General features: G+C 39.7%; 2 protein-coding genes across 2 annotated transcripts in view; both read left to right on the top strand.

Annotated features, from left to right (window-relative positions):
• The window catches only part of LOC142750495 (uncharacterized), a 177027-nt gene extending 169003 nt beyond the window's left edge, over positions 1-8024 (top strand). The window contains exons 10-11 of the mRNA XM_075859496.1: positions 6907-7909; positions 8017-8024. Of these exons, the coding sequence (XP_075715611.1) occupies positions 6907-7909; positions 8017-8024 (1011 nt within the window). The remainder of the gene's footprint in view (positions 1-6906; positions 7910-8016) is intronic.
• A 31-nt stretch (positions 8025-8055) lies between these two features.
• Positions 8056-19307, top strand: part of LOC142748192 (uncharacterized) — a 39875-nt gene continuing 28623 nt past the window's right edge. The window contains exons 1-3 of the mRNA XM_075855313.1: positions 8056-9777; positions 10214-10273; positions 12148-12258. Of these exons, the coding sequence (XP_075711428.1) occupies positions 8164-9777; positions 10214-10273; positions 12148-12258 (1785 nt within the window). The 5' untranslated portion in view covers positions 8056-8163. The remainder of the gene's footprint in view (positions 9778-10213; positions 10274-12147; positions 12259-19307) is intronic.

The raw sequence follows: 19307 nt of genomic DNA, 5'->3' as shown, positions 1-19307 counted from the left end.
TTCAATAAATCATCACGGTTACATCCTAGGGCGTTCTGATAAGCCCCTCTTAGAATGTGTCTCGGGTATCCTCTATTAATAAATCTGTTTTCCAGTTCACATGCCGATATTTTGAAATCAGATACAGTGGAACAGTTTCGTCGTGCCCTCAAGTATTGACCCTTTGGTATTCCCCGTTTTAAATTCATAGGGTGACAGCTCTCCCACCTAAGTAAGCTATTTGTGGCCGTTTCTTTACGAAACATGTTGGTATGAATATTTCCACCCGCGGATTTCGATATCACTATATCCAAAAAAGTAATTTTATTCACACTAATTTCTGATGTGAAAAACAAACCTTTATCATTAACATTCAATATGGCCACAAATTTCTCAAACTCCACCTGGGTCCCTTTCCATAATATTAAAATGTCATCGATGAATCTTATCCATAGTATGATATGCGATACCCATTGTTCCATTTTTTCACAAAAAACACATAACTCCTCCCACCAACCCAGGTATAAGTTCGCATACGTGGGTGCACAAGGGCTCCCCATCGCGACTCCCCTGAGTTGGTGGTAATATTTCTGGTCAAATAGAAAGAAATTGTGCTCAAGGATATATTTAAGGAGCGAGATAACAAATTCATTATGAGCTGCGAATTGGGTTCCTTTCCCCCTAAGGAAATGTTGAATGGCAAGACAACCCTGATCATGTGGGATAGAGCTATACAGTGCCTCAACATCTAAGGAGGCCAGTAAAACGTCCTGTTCACATCTAATACCATCCAACTTCCTTAGAGCATCCATCGTATCCCTGATGTATGATGGGAGTGACACCACAAATGGTCTCAAAATCCTGTCAATATATAGGCTAGCATTTTGTGACAGACTGTTGATGCCCGAGACGATTGGTCTACCCTTTAATGGCTCCAGTCCTTTATGGATTTTTGGCAAACTATAAAAGGTAGCAATTTGGGGAAAATCAATCAGCATGAAGCTCATCTCATTCTCACTTATAAGGTCCAAAGTTTTTGCAGGACCTAAAATCCCCTTCAATTGGTTTTTGAAAATCATCGTCGGATCTGTTTCTAGCACCCTATAACACTGTTTGTCTTGCAGTATTTTATAACACATCGCCTTGTACTTGATCCGGTCCATGACCACAGTATTCCCACCCTTATCAGATGGTTTGATAATAATACTGTCATCATTTTCCAGCGATCTAAGTCCTGCCATTTCCTCTCTGGTTGTATTAAATCGGCCACATTTAGATTTGTCTAGTGACCGAAGTTGATCCTCCACCACCTTAATGAACACATCGATCGGGGTATTATCGTTGAGAGGCGCGAATTTACTAGAAGGAACCCTTAGATCCGTGAATGGACCTTTTCCTTCCTCCCTTTGGCCTTCCTCCCATAACCCCTCCAACAGTCTGAGATCAGGAAGATCATCCTCCACTAAACCTAGCTCAAGACACTTGCGTCTATCATGTGTCCTAAAAAATTTTTTCCATTTTAGTTTTCTACCAAACAAGTTTAGGTCCTTCACCCATGTGAATAGGTTAAATCTACCTGTTGGGACAAATGATAGACCCCTCTTGAGTATGGCAACCTCATCCTTTGATAAGATACGTGAGGACAGGTTAATGACCTGTGTTTCCTCATCAACCCCACTCGAACTAGACCTTATAGTTCTCTCCTGTCCCTCAGGAGGTACTCTGAGATGGGGTGGCTCTTGGCTAAAAAACCAGCCCCCCTATTAGGGCCTTTGCCCCTCCCTCTACCTCCTGAATTGACCCGAGTAGGGTATCTGCTCATTCCCATTCCTCTTTGTCTTCTTTGATGGTTTCTACCTAGTTCAGAGTCTGAGCACTCTTGCTCTGATGAAGAAATATCAGTGTCAGGGTTATGTGGTGCTGTCATTCTAGCACTATAGTCAAACACTCTCCCCTCCTTAAAATCCAGGGTATCGCGTACAAATTGAAAGTGCTTCCTCTCCTTTATGTGTCCTGTAAATTTCTCTACTGCCAATTGTAGGGTACTCTCTTTCCTCTCATATTCAAGGTTACTTGCGAATCTCTGAGCAGCAATTATGCTATCTTTCAGTTCTTGACTGCTTTTATTAATACACCTTTTCTCCTCCTCTAATAGAATATTCATAAATCTCAGAGAGGATTCTATGGACTCCTTTTCCCACTTTTTCAGGAGTTCCGGTGATCTAATCCTCGCTGCTGGTATTAAAGAGATTCTCAGTCCCCTCGGAACAATTTGATTTTTAATATATGTCTCTAGTGTCTGAATTTCCCACCAAGCTCTTATGTGGTCCTTGTAGATTTTAGTTAACTGCCGAAAAGCTACGGTGATACTCATATTCTGAATGGATGGTGCAATCTCATTCTCTGAGAACACCTCCCTAGCGTCATGCATCCACTTATCCGTATTAATATCCCCTGTGAGGAATCCTGCCATCTCCAATTAAATTCCACAAACTAGAATAATTGATATATTACTATCTCACTGATAACCAAGGTTTTCGTTCCGTTAAATTGTAAAAATGACTGCCTGATTTGAACGATTAAAATAAATTTATTATGATATTCTTAAAAATGGGCCCTTAGAGCCAAATTAACAGGCTCAATCATTATGTCAGCTATTATATATATATGCTGAATCCCAACGATTGACTGGTAATAGCGCCGTACCACGCTACACCTTGCGCTATGTTGCGCTCGTCCGGCTCTTAAAGCCACGTACAATACTCTGGTCAGCAATAGGGTCAAAACCTCCAAGGTTTGGTCGCAAGCCCCCTATTCCGAGATCACTGACCAGTATACTTCTCAAAGTTAGATTGTTAGTTGTAATATTCTATCGTTAATCCTACGCGTTTCAGAACCACCGTTACTGGTGGAACCTCTTCAGGGATTATTAGTGTTAAACGATAATTTTTGATTTAAATGCCGGAGCGCACGGTTGTGTGCATTAATGAACCTCCCGGCCCGTGCACGATCAAGATACAATGAATTGGGTTCCTTTCCCCCTAAGGAAATGTTGAATGGCAAGACAACCCTGATCATGTGGGATAGAGCTATACAGTGCCTCAACATCTAAGGAGGCCAGTAAAACGTCCTGTTCACATCTAATACCATCCAACTTCCTTAGAGCATCCATCGTATCCCTGATGTATGATGGGAGTGACACCACAAATGGTCTCAAAATCCTGTCAATATATAGGCTAGCATTTTGTGACAGACTGTTGATGCCCGAGACGATTGGTCTACCCTTTAATGGCTCCAGTCCTTTATGGATTTTTGGCAAACTATAAAAGGTAGCAATTTGGGGAAAATCAATCAGCATGAAGCTCATCTCATTCTCACTTATAAGGTCCAAAGTTTTTGCAGGACCTAAAATCCCCTTCAATTGGTTTTTGAAAATCATCGTCGGATCTGTTTCTAGCACCCTATAACACTGTTTGTCTTGCAGTATTTTATAACACATCGCCTTGTACTTGATCCGGTCCATGACCACAGTATTCCCACCCTTATCAGATGGTTTGATAATAATACTGTCATCATTTTCCAGCGATCTAAGTCCTGCCATTTCCTCTCTGGTTGTATTAAATCGGCCACATTTAGATTTGTCTAGTGACCGAAGTTGATCCTCCACCACCTTAATGAACACATCGATCGGGGTATTATCGTTGAGAGGCGCGAATTTACTAGAAGGAACCCTTAGATCCGTGAATGGACCTTTTCCTTCCTCCCTTTGGCCTTCCTCCCATAACCCCTCCAACAGTCTGAGATCAGGAAGATCATCCTCCACTAAACCTAGCTCAAGACACTTGCGTCTATCATGTGTCCTAAAAAATTTTTTCCATTTTAGTTTTCTACCAAACAAGTTTAGGTCCTTCACCCATGTGAATAGGTTAAATCTACCTGTTGGGACAAATGATAGACCCCTCTTGAGTATGGCAACCTCATCCTTTGATAAGATACGTGAGGACAGGTTAATGACCTGTGTTTCCTCATCAACCCCACTCGAACTAGACCTTATAGTTCTCTCCTGTCCCTCAGGAGGTACTCTGAGATGGGGTGGCTCTTGGCTAAAAAACCAGCCCCCCTATTAGGGCCTTTGCCCCTCCCTCTACCTCCTGAATTGACCCGAGTAGGGTATCTGCTCATTCCCATTCCTCTTTGTCTTCTTTGATGGTTTCTACCTAGTTCAGAGTCTGAGCACTCTTGCTCTGATGAAGAAATATCAGTGTCAGGGTTATGTGGTGCTGTCATTCTAGCACTATAGTCAAACACTCTCCCCTCCTTAAAATCCAGGGTATCGCGTACAAATTGAAAGTGCTTCCTCTCCTTTATGTGTCCTGTAAATTTCTCTACTGCCAATTGTAGGGTACTCTCTTTCCTCTCATATTCAAGGTTACTTGCGAATCTCTGAGCAGCAATTATGCTATCTTTCAGTTCTTGACTGCTTTTATTAATACACCTTTTCTCCTCCTCTAATAGAATATTCATAAATCTCAGAGAGGATTCTATGGACTCCTTTTCCCACTTTTTCAGGAGTTCCGGTGATCTAATCCTCGCTGCTGGTATTAAAGAGATTCTCAGTCCCCTCGGAACAATTTGATTTTTAATATATGTCTCTAGTGTCTGAATTTCCCACCAAGCTCTTATGTGGTCCTTGTAGATTTTAGTTAACTGCCGAAAATTTGAAATTTGTGGCCATATTGAATGTTAATGATAAAGGTTTGTTTTTCACATCAGAAATTAGTGTGAATAAAATTACTTTTTTGGATATAGTGATATCGAAATCCGCGGGTGGAAATATTCATACCAACATGTTTCGTAAAGAAACGGCCACAAATAGCTTACTTAGGTGGGAGAGCTGTCACCCTATGAATTTAAAACGGGGAATACCAAAGGGTCAATACTTGAGGGCACGACGAAACTGTTCCACTGTATCTGATTTCAAAATATCGGCATGTGAACTGGAAAACAGATTTATTAATAGAGGATACCCGAGACACATTCTAAGAGGGGCTTATCAGAACGCCCTAGGATGTAACCGTGATGATTTATTGAATCCCAGACCAAAGCAAAGTGATGACAATATCATCAGAGTCATTGGTACATTTGACTCAGCTAGTTCGGAGATCAGGGAAATCCTCCAATGTTATTGGGGGATCCTTGAGGCTGATCCAGATATTGGAGATTTGGTGGGACATTCTCCCTTGATTACGTTCAGGAGGGGTAGGAATATCAAGGATTATGTGGTACATAGCCATATGGGTAGACAGGACCCCTCTACTACGTGGCTCAATGGTAACCTCAAAGGGACGTATAGATGTGGATCATGTAAGGCGTGTGCCTCTATTCAATGTGGCACGACTTTCAAGAGTATGAGTACGGGAAGGATTTTTGAGAACAGAACGTATATCAACTGTCGGACTAAGGGCATTGTCTATATGATTACCTGTATATGTGGAAAACAGTATGTTGGCAAAACTATCAGAGAGTTCAGGAGGAGGATACGGGATCATATAGGGGACTGCAGAAGGAAGGAGGATACCCCGATATCGCGTCACGTTTGGGAATTTCATAATGGGGATAGTTCCTCTCTGAGATTCCAAGGTGTTGAATACGTGAGACCCACTATGAGAGGAGGGAATATTAATAAAATTATCCTTCAAAAGGAAGCACAGTGGATTTTTCGACTGCGCACCACTGCTCCCCTGGGTATGAACGAACAAATTTCGTATGCGTGTTTTCTATGACATCGTTTTGTCATCCACAACCATGTACCCTTGAAATACAAGCTGGTTTAGTATGTCCCCTTTAGTAGACACGAGAAGGGGTCATCTATAATCCAGGGAGAGATAGAACTCTGTAAGGATACATGGTTTGTGAGTATGGGTAGCTGTCTTTACCTCGGACTATGGCTATGTACCATCTTGATATAGTATTTAGTACACCCTAGTAACCCGTGTAGATGTCTGTGGAGGTTTAAACATCTCGATTTCGTTTGAGGAGTAGTGTTGCATGCTTGTAACCTACCCAGTGATATGTGTGCGTCCTGTGGTCGTCATAGCAACGAGACGCAACTGTGGTGTCGGCCAGACGATCTTATGCCGTGCACTGTGTTCACTCTGCAATCTGGTAGTAATGGGGGTTTTTGGGCCGGTTGTTCGGCGCATTGTCCTCTACTTAGGACATTGCATCCACTCACAGTTTAATACTCCCCATTGAAGCATTGGATCCGCTTTTGGATCTCCAGCGTTACTAGGGACGCTAGTCGTCTTACATATACCCTATTGGCTGCCGAAAATTGAAGGCGTGCCACAATCCTGACAGGTCCTGAGTGACGTGTCGGATGTGGATTGGTGGTACGCCGGGGGCATGTCAATATGGGGGGCGGGCCCTAGCCGCTTAAAAGACCGGCACCTCGCCGGCTCGTGTGCGACCATTGTATCTTGATCGTGCACGGGCCGGGAGGTTCATTAATGCACACAACCGTGCGCTCCGGCATTTAAATCAAAAATTATCGTTTAACACTAATAATCCCTGAAGAGGTTCCACCAGTAACGGTGGTTCTGAAACGCGTAGGATTAACGATAGAATATTACAACTAACAATCTAACTTTGAGAAGTATACTGGTCAGTGATCTCGGAATAGGGGGCTTGCGACCAAACCTTGGAGGTTTTGACCCTATTGCTGACCAGAGTATTGTACGTGGCTTTAAGAGCCGGACGAGCGCAACATAGCGCAAGGTGTAGCGTGGTACGGCGCTATTACCAGTCAATCGTTGGGATTCAGCATATATATATAATAGCTGACATAATGATTGAGCCTGTTAATTTGGCTCTAAGGGCCCATTTTTAAGAATATCATAATAAATTTATTTTAATCGTTCAAATCAGGCAGTCATTTTTACAACCTGTGTAACGGTACCACCAACGAACGTAGCCAGTACATATCTTGTACAGGAACTCTGCAACTATGAGCAATGGCCTTTCCAGATAGTAAATCCTTCCACTGTGGCCTTCTGTGTAGAGACAGATGGGGATCGTTTCACACAGAATGTTTGTAAATCTCTTAAGGTTCTCCAAAAACTGCTCACCGATGAATCCAATTCATGGCTTGGTATTCTGTGTCAAAATGTTATGCCAGTTCCTTCAGAAAAAGAGTGTAACTATACGTTGTGGCACAAGACCGACAATGGTACCCAGTCTGAATTACTTGTGGATCCATCTATAGTTGCTTATTGTAGCCAAGTGGAGGAGACCCAGTTTTTATTGTATGTGTGTAACAATCCAAGTCTGCTCCTTACTCTGACCAAAGATACAAACAATAGTTGGGTGTTGCAGTTTTGTATAAATCGTGTTTGTAATTACACATGGGACTCTAGTAGTCCCACGTCTTCAGCTGTGGACTTATGTTGGCTAATTGACCAACAGCAACTAAATTCATACCTTTGTAGTCACAAAACTTTTCTCCAGAACACTGAGCTAATTGGGAACTCAAATATCTCGTGTACTGGGAATAGCACAAACCAAACCGTCTGTAGTTACAACCTATGGAATCTAACTGATCTGAACCCATCAGTATTGGGTTACTGTGCAGTACAAGATGCGACGCACTTTCAGACATATATTTGTGGGAATTCCTTTCTTGTAAAATTACTCAAAAATAACACAGAAACGAGTTGGGTAGCAATATTTTGCAACGCGGAGATTACCGGTAACATCTCCAACTGTACAGATTCTCTGCTAAACATCCATTTCCAGTCCTGTCTGAACTGTAATAAAACTGAACTAGAAAAAATATTCCTTTCAGTTTGCAATAATCACAATCTAGTTCGAGTTCTGACTCTCTTCTGGAATTCTTCAACACTTATAAAAAAGTTCATTGTGTGGAGTCTGTGTGAGTATTCCTCCTGGGGGACCGGGAGTCCTCCACCATTTCTAGTGTCATATTGTTGGAGATTTGACAATGGAACACTCTCAGATTTTTTATGCAATCATTTTCAGTTTTATGATAAGTTGTTTCAAGAAACCTCTATTCAAGAAGCGCCAACCTGTGACCCAAATAAGACATGTCGCTATTCAACATGGGATTTAACAACTCTACAGATTTCCTTGGTAAAATATTGTGCTGACTGGGATGCTCAGGGCTCTATGCAGTACATTTGCCGGAATAGCACCGTCCTGAAATACTTAAGTGAAAACCAAAACCTGACCTGGGTTAAATCTTTCTGTTTTGGCTCCATCTCACCACCTAAAACATCAGATCTCTGCAATTATGGAAAGTGGCTCCCTGGTGCAGAAGGGTGGATGGGGCCGGTAGACTTCTCTACAGTGTATTTATGCAGCAAAAATGATACAATGAGTTTTATGATGACTGTGTGCAATAATTCCCGGACTCTGGGGGCCATCAGTGAAGGTCCAGCTCTTACATGGACGCTGAATTTGTGTTACAAGTTAAGTACTTCTAATGTCTTAACACAAATGCTGGTATGGGATGTATGTGACTATTCACAAACCATGACCTTCACTCCATTAATGGTGGAATTCTGCTGGTCGTATGATCAGGAAAACTTCTTTAATTACCTTTGCTCCAATTTAACCTTTTACACTCTAATCAAAACACAGCCACAAAACTTCTGGTTAAAGCCCATGTGTACCCCTCTTGTCCCTACATCAGTTTCCGGGGTTCCGAATTACTCCCTTGTGCAATGTCACAACCAATATTCAAATGTAACCAATCTGGATATTTCTTTGATAAAATTTTGTGCCGCGTATGATCAGGATATATTTTTAAACACATTCTGCAATGCAACAACATCCCAAAAAGAAAATGGCAGCTGTTCATGGGGTAATAAATTATGCTCTTATTACAGCTGGCATGGGGCCTATGTTCATCCAGTGGTAGTGAAGGCTTGTTGGGCAACAGATCTGTTGAACTTTATCACAGGTGTGTGCTCAGATCCAACTCTTTTCTCTCAGTTGTCTCTATATTCTGAAAACTCATGGCTCAGACCTGTATGCGGATCCCAAAGTGAAAACCAGTTGGAGAATTTAGTGAAAGCTGTGTGCAGATACAAGGAGTGGGGGAACATATCCTCTGTGCCTGGCTCTATAGGAGCTTTCTGCAATACCTACAATCATGAGCTATACCTGCATAGTATATGTGACAGCCAAAAGGAGGCAATTTGCAATGACACCATTGAATTATGGACGGCTCAAAACCATGACTGTAATTATGCCAACTGGGAAACAGGATCCTTGGTTCTTGACCAGTCTCTAATGTGTTGGGTACTAGAAAAAGAAAACTTCACGACCCATGTGTGTTCACAGTCAAGCCTGCTATCAAAGCTTTCTAATGATCCAAGGACCTCATGGATAACCTACATATGTTCTACGACCAATGTGTTGAATGAGACAGATGCCTGTCTCTCTGAGAATGATAAGAGGCAGCTTCAGTGGAATTGCAGTGTTGATCTCAGCAATGTATGTCCAGGGAATGGTCTCTTAGTGGCCAGTTTCCTCCCCATCGGTATCTGCTACCTACAAAATGCCACCCTCAATCTGCCAACTACCAGTATCACCACACTGTACACCCAAGCTGTGGACACCTCCATAATCCTCCTTCTTCTTCTAGCGGATATGCAAATCCTTTCTTTGTCAGATGTTTCTGGTATACAATTTCAAGTTCTGCATGCTATACTGAACGTCATCTCCCAAGAAACACTGCAAAAAAAACAGAAGACAGAACTTCTACAGACATTTGGGGTTGGTTCACTTATTTTACATAATAACATTTCATATATTTTTGGATAATTCCATTTTAGTAATTGTGATAAATTTCGAAATGTCAGATTTGATCAATGTTTATTCAAAAAAAAAAAATCAGGTTAAGCAACGTAATTGCAAGAATTTCATTGGTTATTCAATATTCACAGATTGTATGCACACCTAAAAATGAATTACCCCCAAGTCACCCTAAGTGATTGCCTAAGGCCATCTGTATATATTCTAGAATTTGGATTGCCATATGAATGGGCCTTATACAGCAATAGTTACTCAATGCTTGCATATCAAGTAACTGGTGACCACAAGGAAGTTTTGGGTCATATATAACAACCGGCTGATGAATAATAGGCTAAATGGAACAAGAAAAGATACATTCATATAGTATTCACAGTTTGTCGAATTCTTCTATTTACAGAATACACTGCTTCTCCTCATAGAAGAACAATCAATATCCCAGTCCTGGACCATTATTGAAGTATGTTAAATGTTCAATTACTAATGAAAAGTCACCTATCACTGAAAAGGCAAAACTATAAAACTTAAAGGGGTAGTCCGGTTTTTATGTGTTTAATATATTTTTTTATTTATAGAATAGGAAATCATACAGTTTTCTAATATACATGTATTTTAAATTCCGCTGATATACATTTCTTATATCAGTGCGATAGCCTCTGTCTAAAACAAAAAATGGTATAGCCCGCAGATTAGTCCATAGAAATGCATCCATAGGATAACTGAATGGACTAAACATGGTGTCAGTCATGTGACCCACCACCCACACATCATGTGACCACTGGCATTCAGGTAACACTTTCCAGGTAACTAGCAGGCTAGTAGTATTTTACTGAGTAATGTAAATTATTTCTACCGGCAGCAGCGTCTCATCGTGTCGGTCAGTGTCTGTGTAGGAGCAGCTCTTAAATAGTCTTCATGTCTTCTTTGTGTTTTTTTTTTTTTACAGTTAACTTTATTAACTACATAACCATATCACTTAGAGACAGGCAGCCATTTTATATGTAAATACACGCACAGTGAAGTGGTTGTTCGTTGTTATTATTCTACCATTACTCCTATTCATGTAGCCCAGGGATGTGTCTTCTATGTGGCCTTAACAAATGTACATCATGTAACCCTGTTGCTAACTATATGCTAGGGGTCACATAATGTAGGGGGGGGGGGTCACATGACGGACGCCATGTTTAATCCTATTCAGTTAGCCCATGGATGCATTACACAGGGATAATATGTGGTCTATACTATTCTACAGAAAGAGGGGTCTACTACACTGATATACAAAACATATGTGAGCAGAATTTATAATACATGTATATCAGAAAACTGTATGATTTCCTATTCCATAAATAAATAATAATAAATCTAAAATAATTAAATGCGGACAACCCCCGTATTGTTTATGTCTGCAATTAAAAACAGCTCAACATAATTAATAGCTCATAAAAGCAGTTATAAAAATAGCAGTCGCCAATGGTAGCTGATATAGATCAGGAATAGAAATGCACGATAAGGCATGTGCTAGGATAATCAACATATAAAGTCAATATCACATACCAAGATAATCCGTGTATAAACCCTATGAATAATAGCTCTCTCTAAATGGATATCACTCGATTACATTTGTAGCGCTCGGAGGAATTCAACATAGTACTTAATAGCTAATATAGCAAATGACCCCAAACTCCTCCTTGAATTATACACCTAAGCCCAGGTAAAATCATCGCACAAAAAAAGGTGGGACCGCAAAGGAACCTATTCCTGTAATGTGCCCAAAAGTCTATTTTGGCAGATGTAAATTTAAGGCATATTAAAACAATAATATCCACAATATTAGGGACTAATGATAACTAATTTTTGGGACAATATTGTTTGTTTGTGCTTTACATTTTTATCAATCAAATTGGTCTTTAGGGCACATTAGTTCCTTTAGGGATACGATGTTCAGGACCACCCTTTCTGGGGATATAACTCTGCCTAGGTTGGGTGTGTAGTGCTAGGGTGAGTTCAGGGTCATTTGCTATATTGGCCGAATACTATGTTTAAGTATATAGTTACATAGTTACATAGTTACATAGTTAGTACAGCTGAAAAAAGACACCCCGAGCGATTCAAATGTAATTGAGTGATTTTATGATTTATCGATTATTTTGGGTTGTGTTTTATGCAGTATAATATAAGTAAAATTTGCTAGTTTCGCTTTTTCATTGATGGGTGTGTTTTGTGGGCAAAGATTTTGTGATAGTTTATCTCAGTGATATATATTATTGAAAAGTATATACAGATAATGATTGGTCATCAAGATATCAAACATTTTATATTTGTTTCTACCAACAGATGCTATTCAATCTTACAGTGTCTGAACTAAAAGTGTGCATCTCCTCTCTTCAGCCCAAGTCTGCAAAATATTTCCTTAGCATCCTGTCACAGAACCAGACCTCCTTACAGGTATTCCTAAATATTACAAGCATATGCCTTCATTTTGTCAGCTTTTGTTACATATTGGTTGTTGCAATATGTAACAATAGCCTTTGGTACTTAGATCTTTTTTTTGCACAGCATGTCTATAGAAGTAAAAAGTTTGTGGTTTCTATGTAAATGTAGAAGTTAACATAAAATAGAGTTTTTTTGTTGTTGTTGTCAGACTGGTAGCCTGGGCTCCGTCATACTTGTCAGGTGGCTGTCTCATGTCAGATACTTGTCACGGCCTGTCCCGTGAACCAGATCATAGCATCAATGGTGTAACTATAGGCCCCCAGAGTAAATTTTGCACTTGTCCCTTCCGTCTTGCTTGGATGTGTTGGCCCTAGTGACATTGCAAGTCTCAAAAACAACAGAGCTATAAGACATATCTATAAGTTATACAGTCATAAAGTTACCACATAATACCACTATCCACTATACAAGGAACAAATATTGCCATACTGTTACTAAACAAAACCCAGTATACCAAGGTCAATATTACCAATGACACCACTAAACAAGAGACAAATAATACCACCATACCATGACCACATATTACTACCACATAGTGACTAAATAATACCATCATACGGTTACTGAATAATACCTCCACACCAAGATCACATATTACCACCACGTAGTGACTGAATAATACCACCATACTGTTACTGAATAATACCGCCACACCATGACCACATAGTGACTAAATAATACCGGCATACTATTTCTGAATAATACCTCCGCACCAAGATCACATATTACCACCACGTAGTGACTGAAAAATACCACCATACTGTAACTGAATAATGCTGCCACACCATGACCACATAGTGACTGAATAATACCGGCATACTGTTACTGAATAATAGCGCAACACCATAACCATATAGTGACTGAATAATACCGGCATACTGTTACTGAATAATACCGCCACACCATGACCACATAGTGACTGAATAATACCGGCATACTGTTACTGAATAATATCGCCACACCATGACCACATAGTGACTGAATAATACCGGCATACTGTTACTGAATAATACCTCCACACCAAGATCACATATTACCACCACGTAGTGACTGAATAATACCACCATACTGTTACTGAATAATACCGCCACACCATGACCACATAGTGACTAAATAATACCGGCATACTATTTCTGAATAATACCTCCACACCAAGATCACATATTACCACCACGTAGTGACTGAAAAATACCACCATACTGTTACTGAATAATACCGCCACACCATGACCACATAGTGACTGAATAATACCGGCATACTGTTACTGAATAATACCTCCACACCAAGATCACATATTACCACCACATAGTGACTGAATAATACCGGCATACTGTTACTGAATAATACTGCCACACCATGACCACATAGTGACTGAATAATACCGGCATACTGTTAATGAATAATACCTCCACACCAAGATCACATATTACCACCACATAGTGACTGAACAATACTACTATACTGTTACTGAATAAAACCTCCACGCCATGACCACAAATTAGTACTACATAGTGACCTAATAATGCCACCATACTGTTACTTCTCACTGAGTATTTAATCCTTAGGGATATATTGTTGTTATCACCTAACCGTGATTACTTGATTCGTGTATCACATTGGCATAGTTAGATTATGACACCAATGTACCAGTGTATCTTTGTTTCTAGTGCTTTCGCACTTTACATTGACACTTATAAAGTAGTAAGGTAGATCAACAAAAAATGGTTATGTTTCCATTTGTAGTGCTTATCTGAACTATTTAATATTTTTATATTATTTTTATCATTTATTTATACTTTTTGTTTTTATTATTGTTTTTCTTTCATTTAGAAAAAGTGAGCACCGGTAACCTCACTTCTCAATTGTTTGCTGTAGGCTATCCCTGTATGCTATGCTTTCATGAGTCCCTACACCAGAGATGGAGGTGTGTAGGGTCATAGGGTATAGCACATGCACAATCAGATAGCACTAACATAACAATTTTTTGTTATTTTTTATAATACTACCATACCTCCACACCATGACCACATCTTACCACAACATAGTGACTGAATAATACCACCATTCTGTTACTGAATAACACCAGCACACCACAACCACATAGTGAATGAATTATACCCTCATACTGTTACTGAATAATACCACCACACCATAACCACATAGGGACAATAATACCCCCCATACTGTTACTGAATAATACTACCACACCATTACCACATAGGGATTGAATAATAACCCCATTCTGTTACTGAATAATACCGCCACACCATAACCACATAGTGACTGAATAATATGCCCATACTGTTACTGAATAATACCGCCACACCATAACCACAGAGTGACTGAATAATATCCCCATACTGTTACTGAATAATACCGCAACACCATAACCACAGAGTGACTGAATAATAACCCCATTCTGTTACTGAATAATACCGCAACACCATAACCACACAGTGACTGAATAATATGACCATACTGTTACTGAATAATACCGCCACACCATAACCACAGAGTGACTGAATAATATCCCCATACTGTTACTGAATAATACCGCCACACCATGACCACAGAGTGACTGAATAATATCCCCATACTGTTACTGAATAATACCGCCACACCGTAACCACATAGTGACTGAATAATATCCCCATACTGTTACTGAATAATACCGCCACACCATAACCACAGAGTGACTGAATAATATCCCCATACTGTTACTGAATAATACCGCCACACCGTAACCACATAGTGACTGAATACCCCTATTCTGTTACTGAATAATACCGCAACACCATAACCATATAGTGACTGAATAATACCCCCATTCTGTTACTGAATAATACCTCCATACTGTTACTGAATAATACCTCCATACTGTTACTGAATAATACTGCCACACCAAAACCACAGAGTGACTGAATAATATCCCCATACTGTTACTGAATAATACCGCCACACCGTAACCACATAGTGACTGAATACCCCTATTCTGTTACTGAATAATACCTCCACACCAAGATCTCATATTACCACCACGTAGTGACTGAATAATACCACCATACTGTTACTGAATAATACCGCCACACCATGACCACATAGTGACTGAATAATACTGGCATACTGTTACTGAATAATACCGCCACACCATGACCACATAGTGACTGAATAATACCGGCATACTGTTACTGAATAATACCTCCACACCAAGATCACATATTACCACTATGTAGTGACTAAATAATACCATCATACTGTTACTGAATAATACCGCCACACCAAGATCACATATTACCACCACGTAGTGACTGAATAATACCGGCATACTATTACTGAATAATACCGCCACACCATGACCACATAGTGACTGAATAATACCGGCATACTGTTACTGAATAATACCGCCACACCATGACCACATAGTGACTGAATAATACCGGCATACTGTTACTGAATAATACCGCCACACCATGACCACATAGTGACTAAATAATACCACCATACTGTTTTTGAATAATACCTCCACACCAAGATCACATATTACCACCACGTAGTGACTGAATAATACCACCATACTGTTACTGAATAATACCGCCACACCATGACCACATAGTGACTAAATAATACCGGCATACTATTTCTGAAAAATAACTCCACACCAAGATCACATATTACCACCACGTAGTGACTGAAAAATACCACCATACTGTTACTGAATAATACCGCCACACCATGACCACGTAGTGACTGCATAATACCTGCATACTGTTACTGAATAATACCTCCACATCAAGATCACATATTACCACCACATAGTGACTGAACAATACTACTAAACTGTTACTGAATAAAACCTCCACACCATGACCACAAATTAGTACTACATAGTGGCCTAATAATGCCACCATACTGTTACTTCTCACTGAGTATTTAATCCTTAGGGATATATTGTTGTTATCACCTAACCGTGATTACTTGATTCGTGTATCACATTGGCATAGTTAGATTATGACACCAATGTACCAGTGTATCTTTGTTTCTAGTGCTTTCGCACTTTACATTGACACTTATAAAGTAGTAAGGTAGATCAACAAAAAATGGTTATGTTTCCATTTGTAGTGCTTATCTGAACTATTTAGTATTTTTATATTATTTTTATCATTTATTTATACTTTTTGTTTTTATTATTGTTTTTCTTTCATTTAGAAAAAGTGAGGACCGGTAACCTCACTTCTCAATTGTTTGCTGTAGGCTATCCCTGTATGCTATGCTTTCATGAGTCCCTATACCAGAGATGGAGGTGTGTAGGGTCATAGGGTATAGCACATGCACAATCAGATAGCACTAACATAACAATTTTTTGTTATTTTTTATAATACTACCATACCTCCACACCATGACCACATCTTACCACAACATAGTGACTGAATAATACCACCATTCTGTTACTGAATAACACCACCACCCAACAACCACATAGTGACTGAATTATACCCCCATACTGTTACTGAATAATACCCCCACACCATAACCACATAGGGACAATAATACCCCCCATACTGTTACTGAATAATACTACCACACCATTACCACATAGGGATTGAATAATAACCCCATTCTGTTACTGAATAATACTGCAACACCATAACCACACAGTGACTGAATAATATGCCCATACTGTTACTGAATAATACCGCCACACCACAACCACATAGTGACTGAATTATACCCCCATACTGTTACTGAATAATACCACCACACCATAACCACATAGGGACAATAATACCCCCCATACTGTTACTGAATAATACTACCACACCATTACCACATAGGGATTAAATAATAACCCCATACTGTTACTGAATAATACCGCCACACCATAACCACAGAGTGACTGAATAATATCCCCATACTGTTACTGAATAATACCGCCACACCATAACCACATAGTGACCGAATAACCCTATTCGGTTTCTGAATAATACCGCAACACCATAACCACATAGTGACTGAATAATACCCCCATTCTGTTACTGAATAATACCTCCATACTGTTACTGAATAATACCTCCATACTGTTACTGAATAATACTGCCACACCAAAACCACAGTGACTGAATAATAATCCCATACTGTTACTGAATAATACCTCCATACTGTTACTGAATAATACCTCCATACTGTTACTGAATAATACCTCCATACTGTTACTGAATAATACCTCCATACTGTTACTGAATAATACCCCCATACTGTTACTGAATAATACCCCCATACTGTTACTGAGTAATACCCCCATACTGTTACTGAATAATACCCCCATACTGTTACTGAATAATACCTCCATACTGTTACTGAATAATACCCCCATACTGTTACTGAATAATACCCCCATACTGTTACTGAATAATACCCCGATACTGTTACTGAATAATACCCGCATACTGTTACTGAATAATACCTCCATACTGTTACTGAATAATACCTCCATACTGTTACTGAATAATACCTCCATACTGTTACTAAATAATACTGCCACACCAAAACCACAGTGACTGAATAATACCCCCATTCTGTTACTGAATAATACCTCCATACTGTTACTGAATAATACCTCCATACTGTTACTGAATAATACCTCCATACTGTTACTGAATAATACCTCCATACTGTTACTGAATAATACTGCCACACCAAAACCACAGTGACTGAATAATAATCCCATACTGTTACTGAATAATACCTCTAGACCATGACCACATATTACCACAATATAGTGAATGACTAATACCCCCATACTGATACTGAATAATACTGCCACACCATGACCACATAGTGACTGAATAATATCCCCATACTGTTACTGAATAATACCTCCACACCAAGATCTCATATTACCACCACGTAGTGACTGAATAATACCACCATACTGTTACTGAATAATACCACCACACCATGACCACATAGTGACTGAATAATACCGGCATACTGTTACTGAATAATACCTCCACACCAAGAACACATATTACCACCACATAGTGACTGAATAATACCACCATACTGTTACTGAATAAAACCTCCACACCATGACCACAAATTACCACAATATAGTGAATGACTAATACCCCCATACTGATACTGAATAATACTGCCACACCATGACCACATATTACCACCACGTAGTGACTGAATAATACCACCATACTGTTACTGAATAATACTGCCACACCATGACCACATATTACCACCACATAGTGACTGAATAATGCCACCATAATGTTACTGAATAAAATCCACTAAACAAAGATCAATATTACCACCATACAGTGACAATATAGTGATAGATACCAATTCTACACAGGCACTCTGCAGACCATATAAGTGACTACAGTACGTTGACATCCAGTGACTCACATGTTGAGAAGGCAGATGTGAGCCTTCTAAACTTAAACCGATCTAAACTTCTGATATATCTTTATGACATATCAAAAGTTTGATGAAAGTGAAGTTACTCTTCAGGCAAAGTATAAAGGAGACATTGGAGTATGTTGTGATTTGGATCAATATATAGTCTCCATGACAACACTGAAACTGACGGGAATCAGACGGGACATGTTGCCTTTAGAACCTCTCAGTAAGGGTATGTGCACACGCTAACTGCATTTACGTCTGAAATTACGGAGCTGTTTTCAGGAGAAAACAGCTCCGTCATTTCAGAGGCAATTGCTCGTACTCGCATTTTGCGAGGCGTCTTTGACGGCCGTAATTGTGAGCTGTTCTTCATTGGAATCAATGAAAAACGGCTCAAATTATGTCCAAAGAAGTGTCCTGCACTTCTTTGACGAGGCTGTTATTTTACGTGTCGTCGTTTGACAGCTGTCAAACGACGACGCGTAAATGACAGGTCGTCGGCACAGTACGTCGGCAAACCCATTCAAATGAATGGGCAGATGTTTGCCGACGTATTGGAGCCGTATTTTCAGGCGTAAATCGAGGCATAA

This window comes from Rhinoderma darwinii, chromosome 3, assembly GCF_050947455.1.
Source record: "Rhinoderma darwinii isolate aRhiDar2 chromosome 3, aRhiDar2.hap1, whole genome shotgun sequence".
NCBI classification, from domain to species: domain Eukaryota; kingdom Metazoa; phylum Chordata; class Amphibia; order Anura; family Rhinodermatidae; genus Rhinoderma; species Rhinoderma darwinii.
This window is presented reverse-complemented; position numbering and strand designations above follow the sequence as displayed.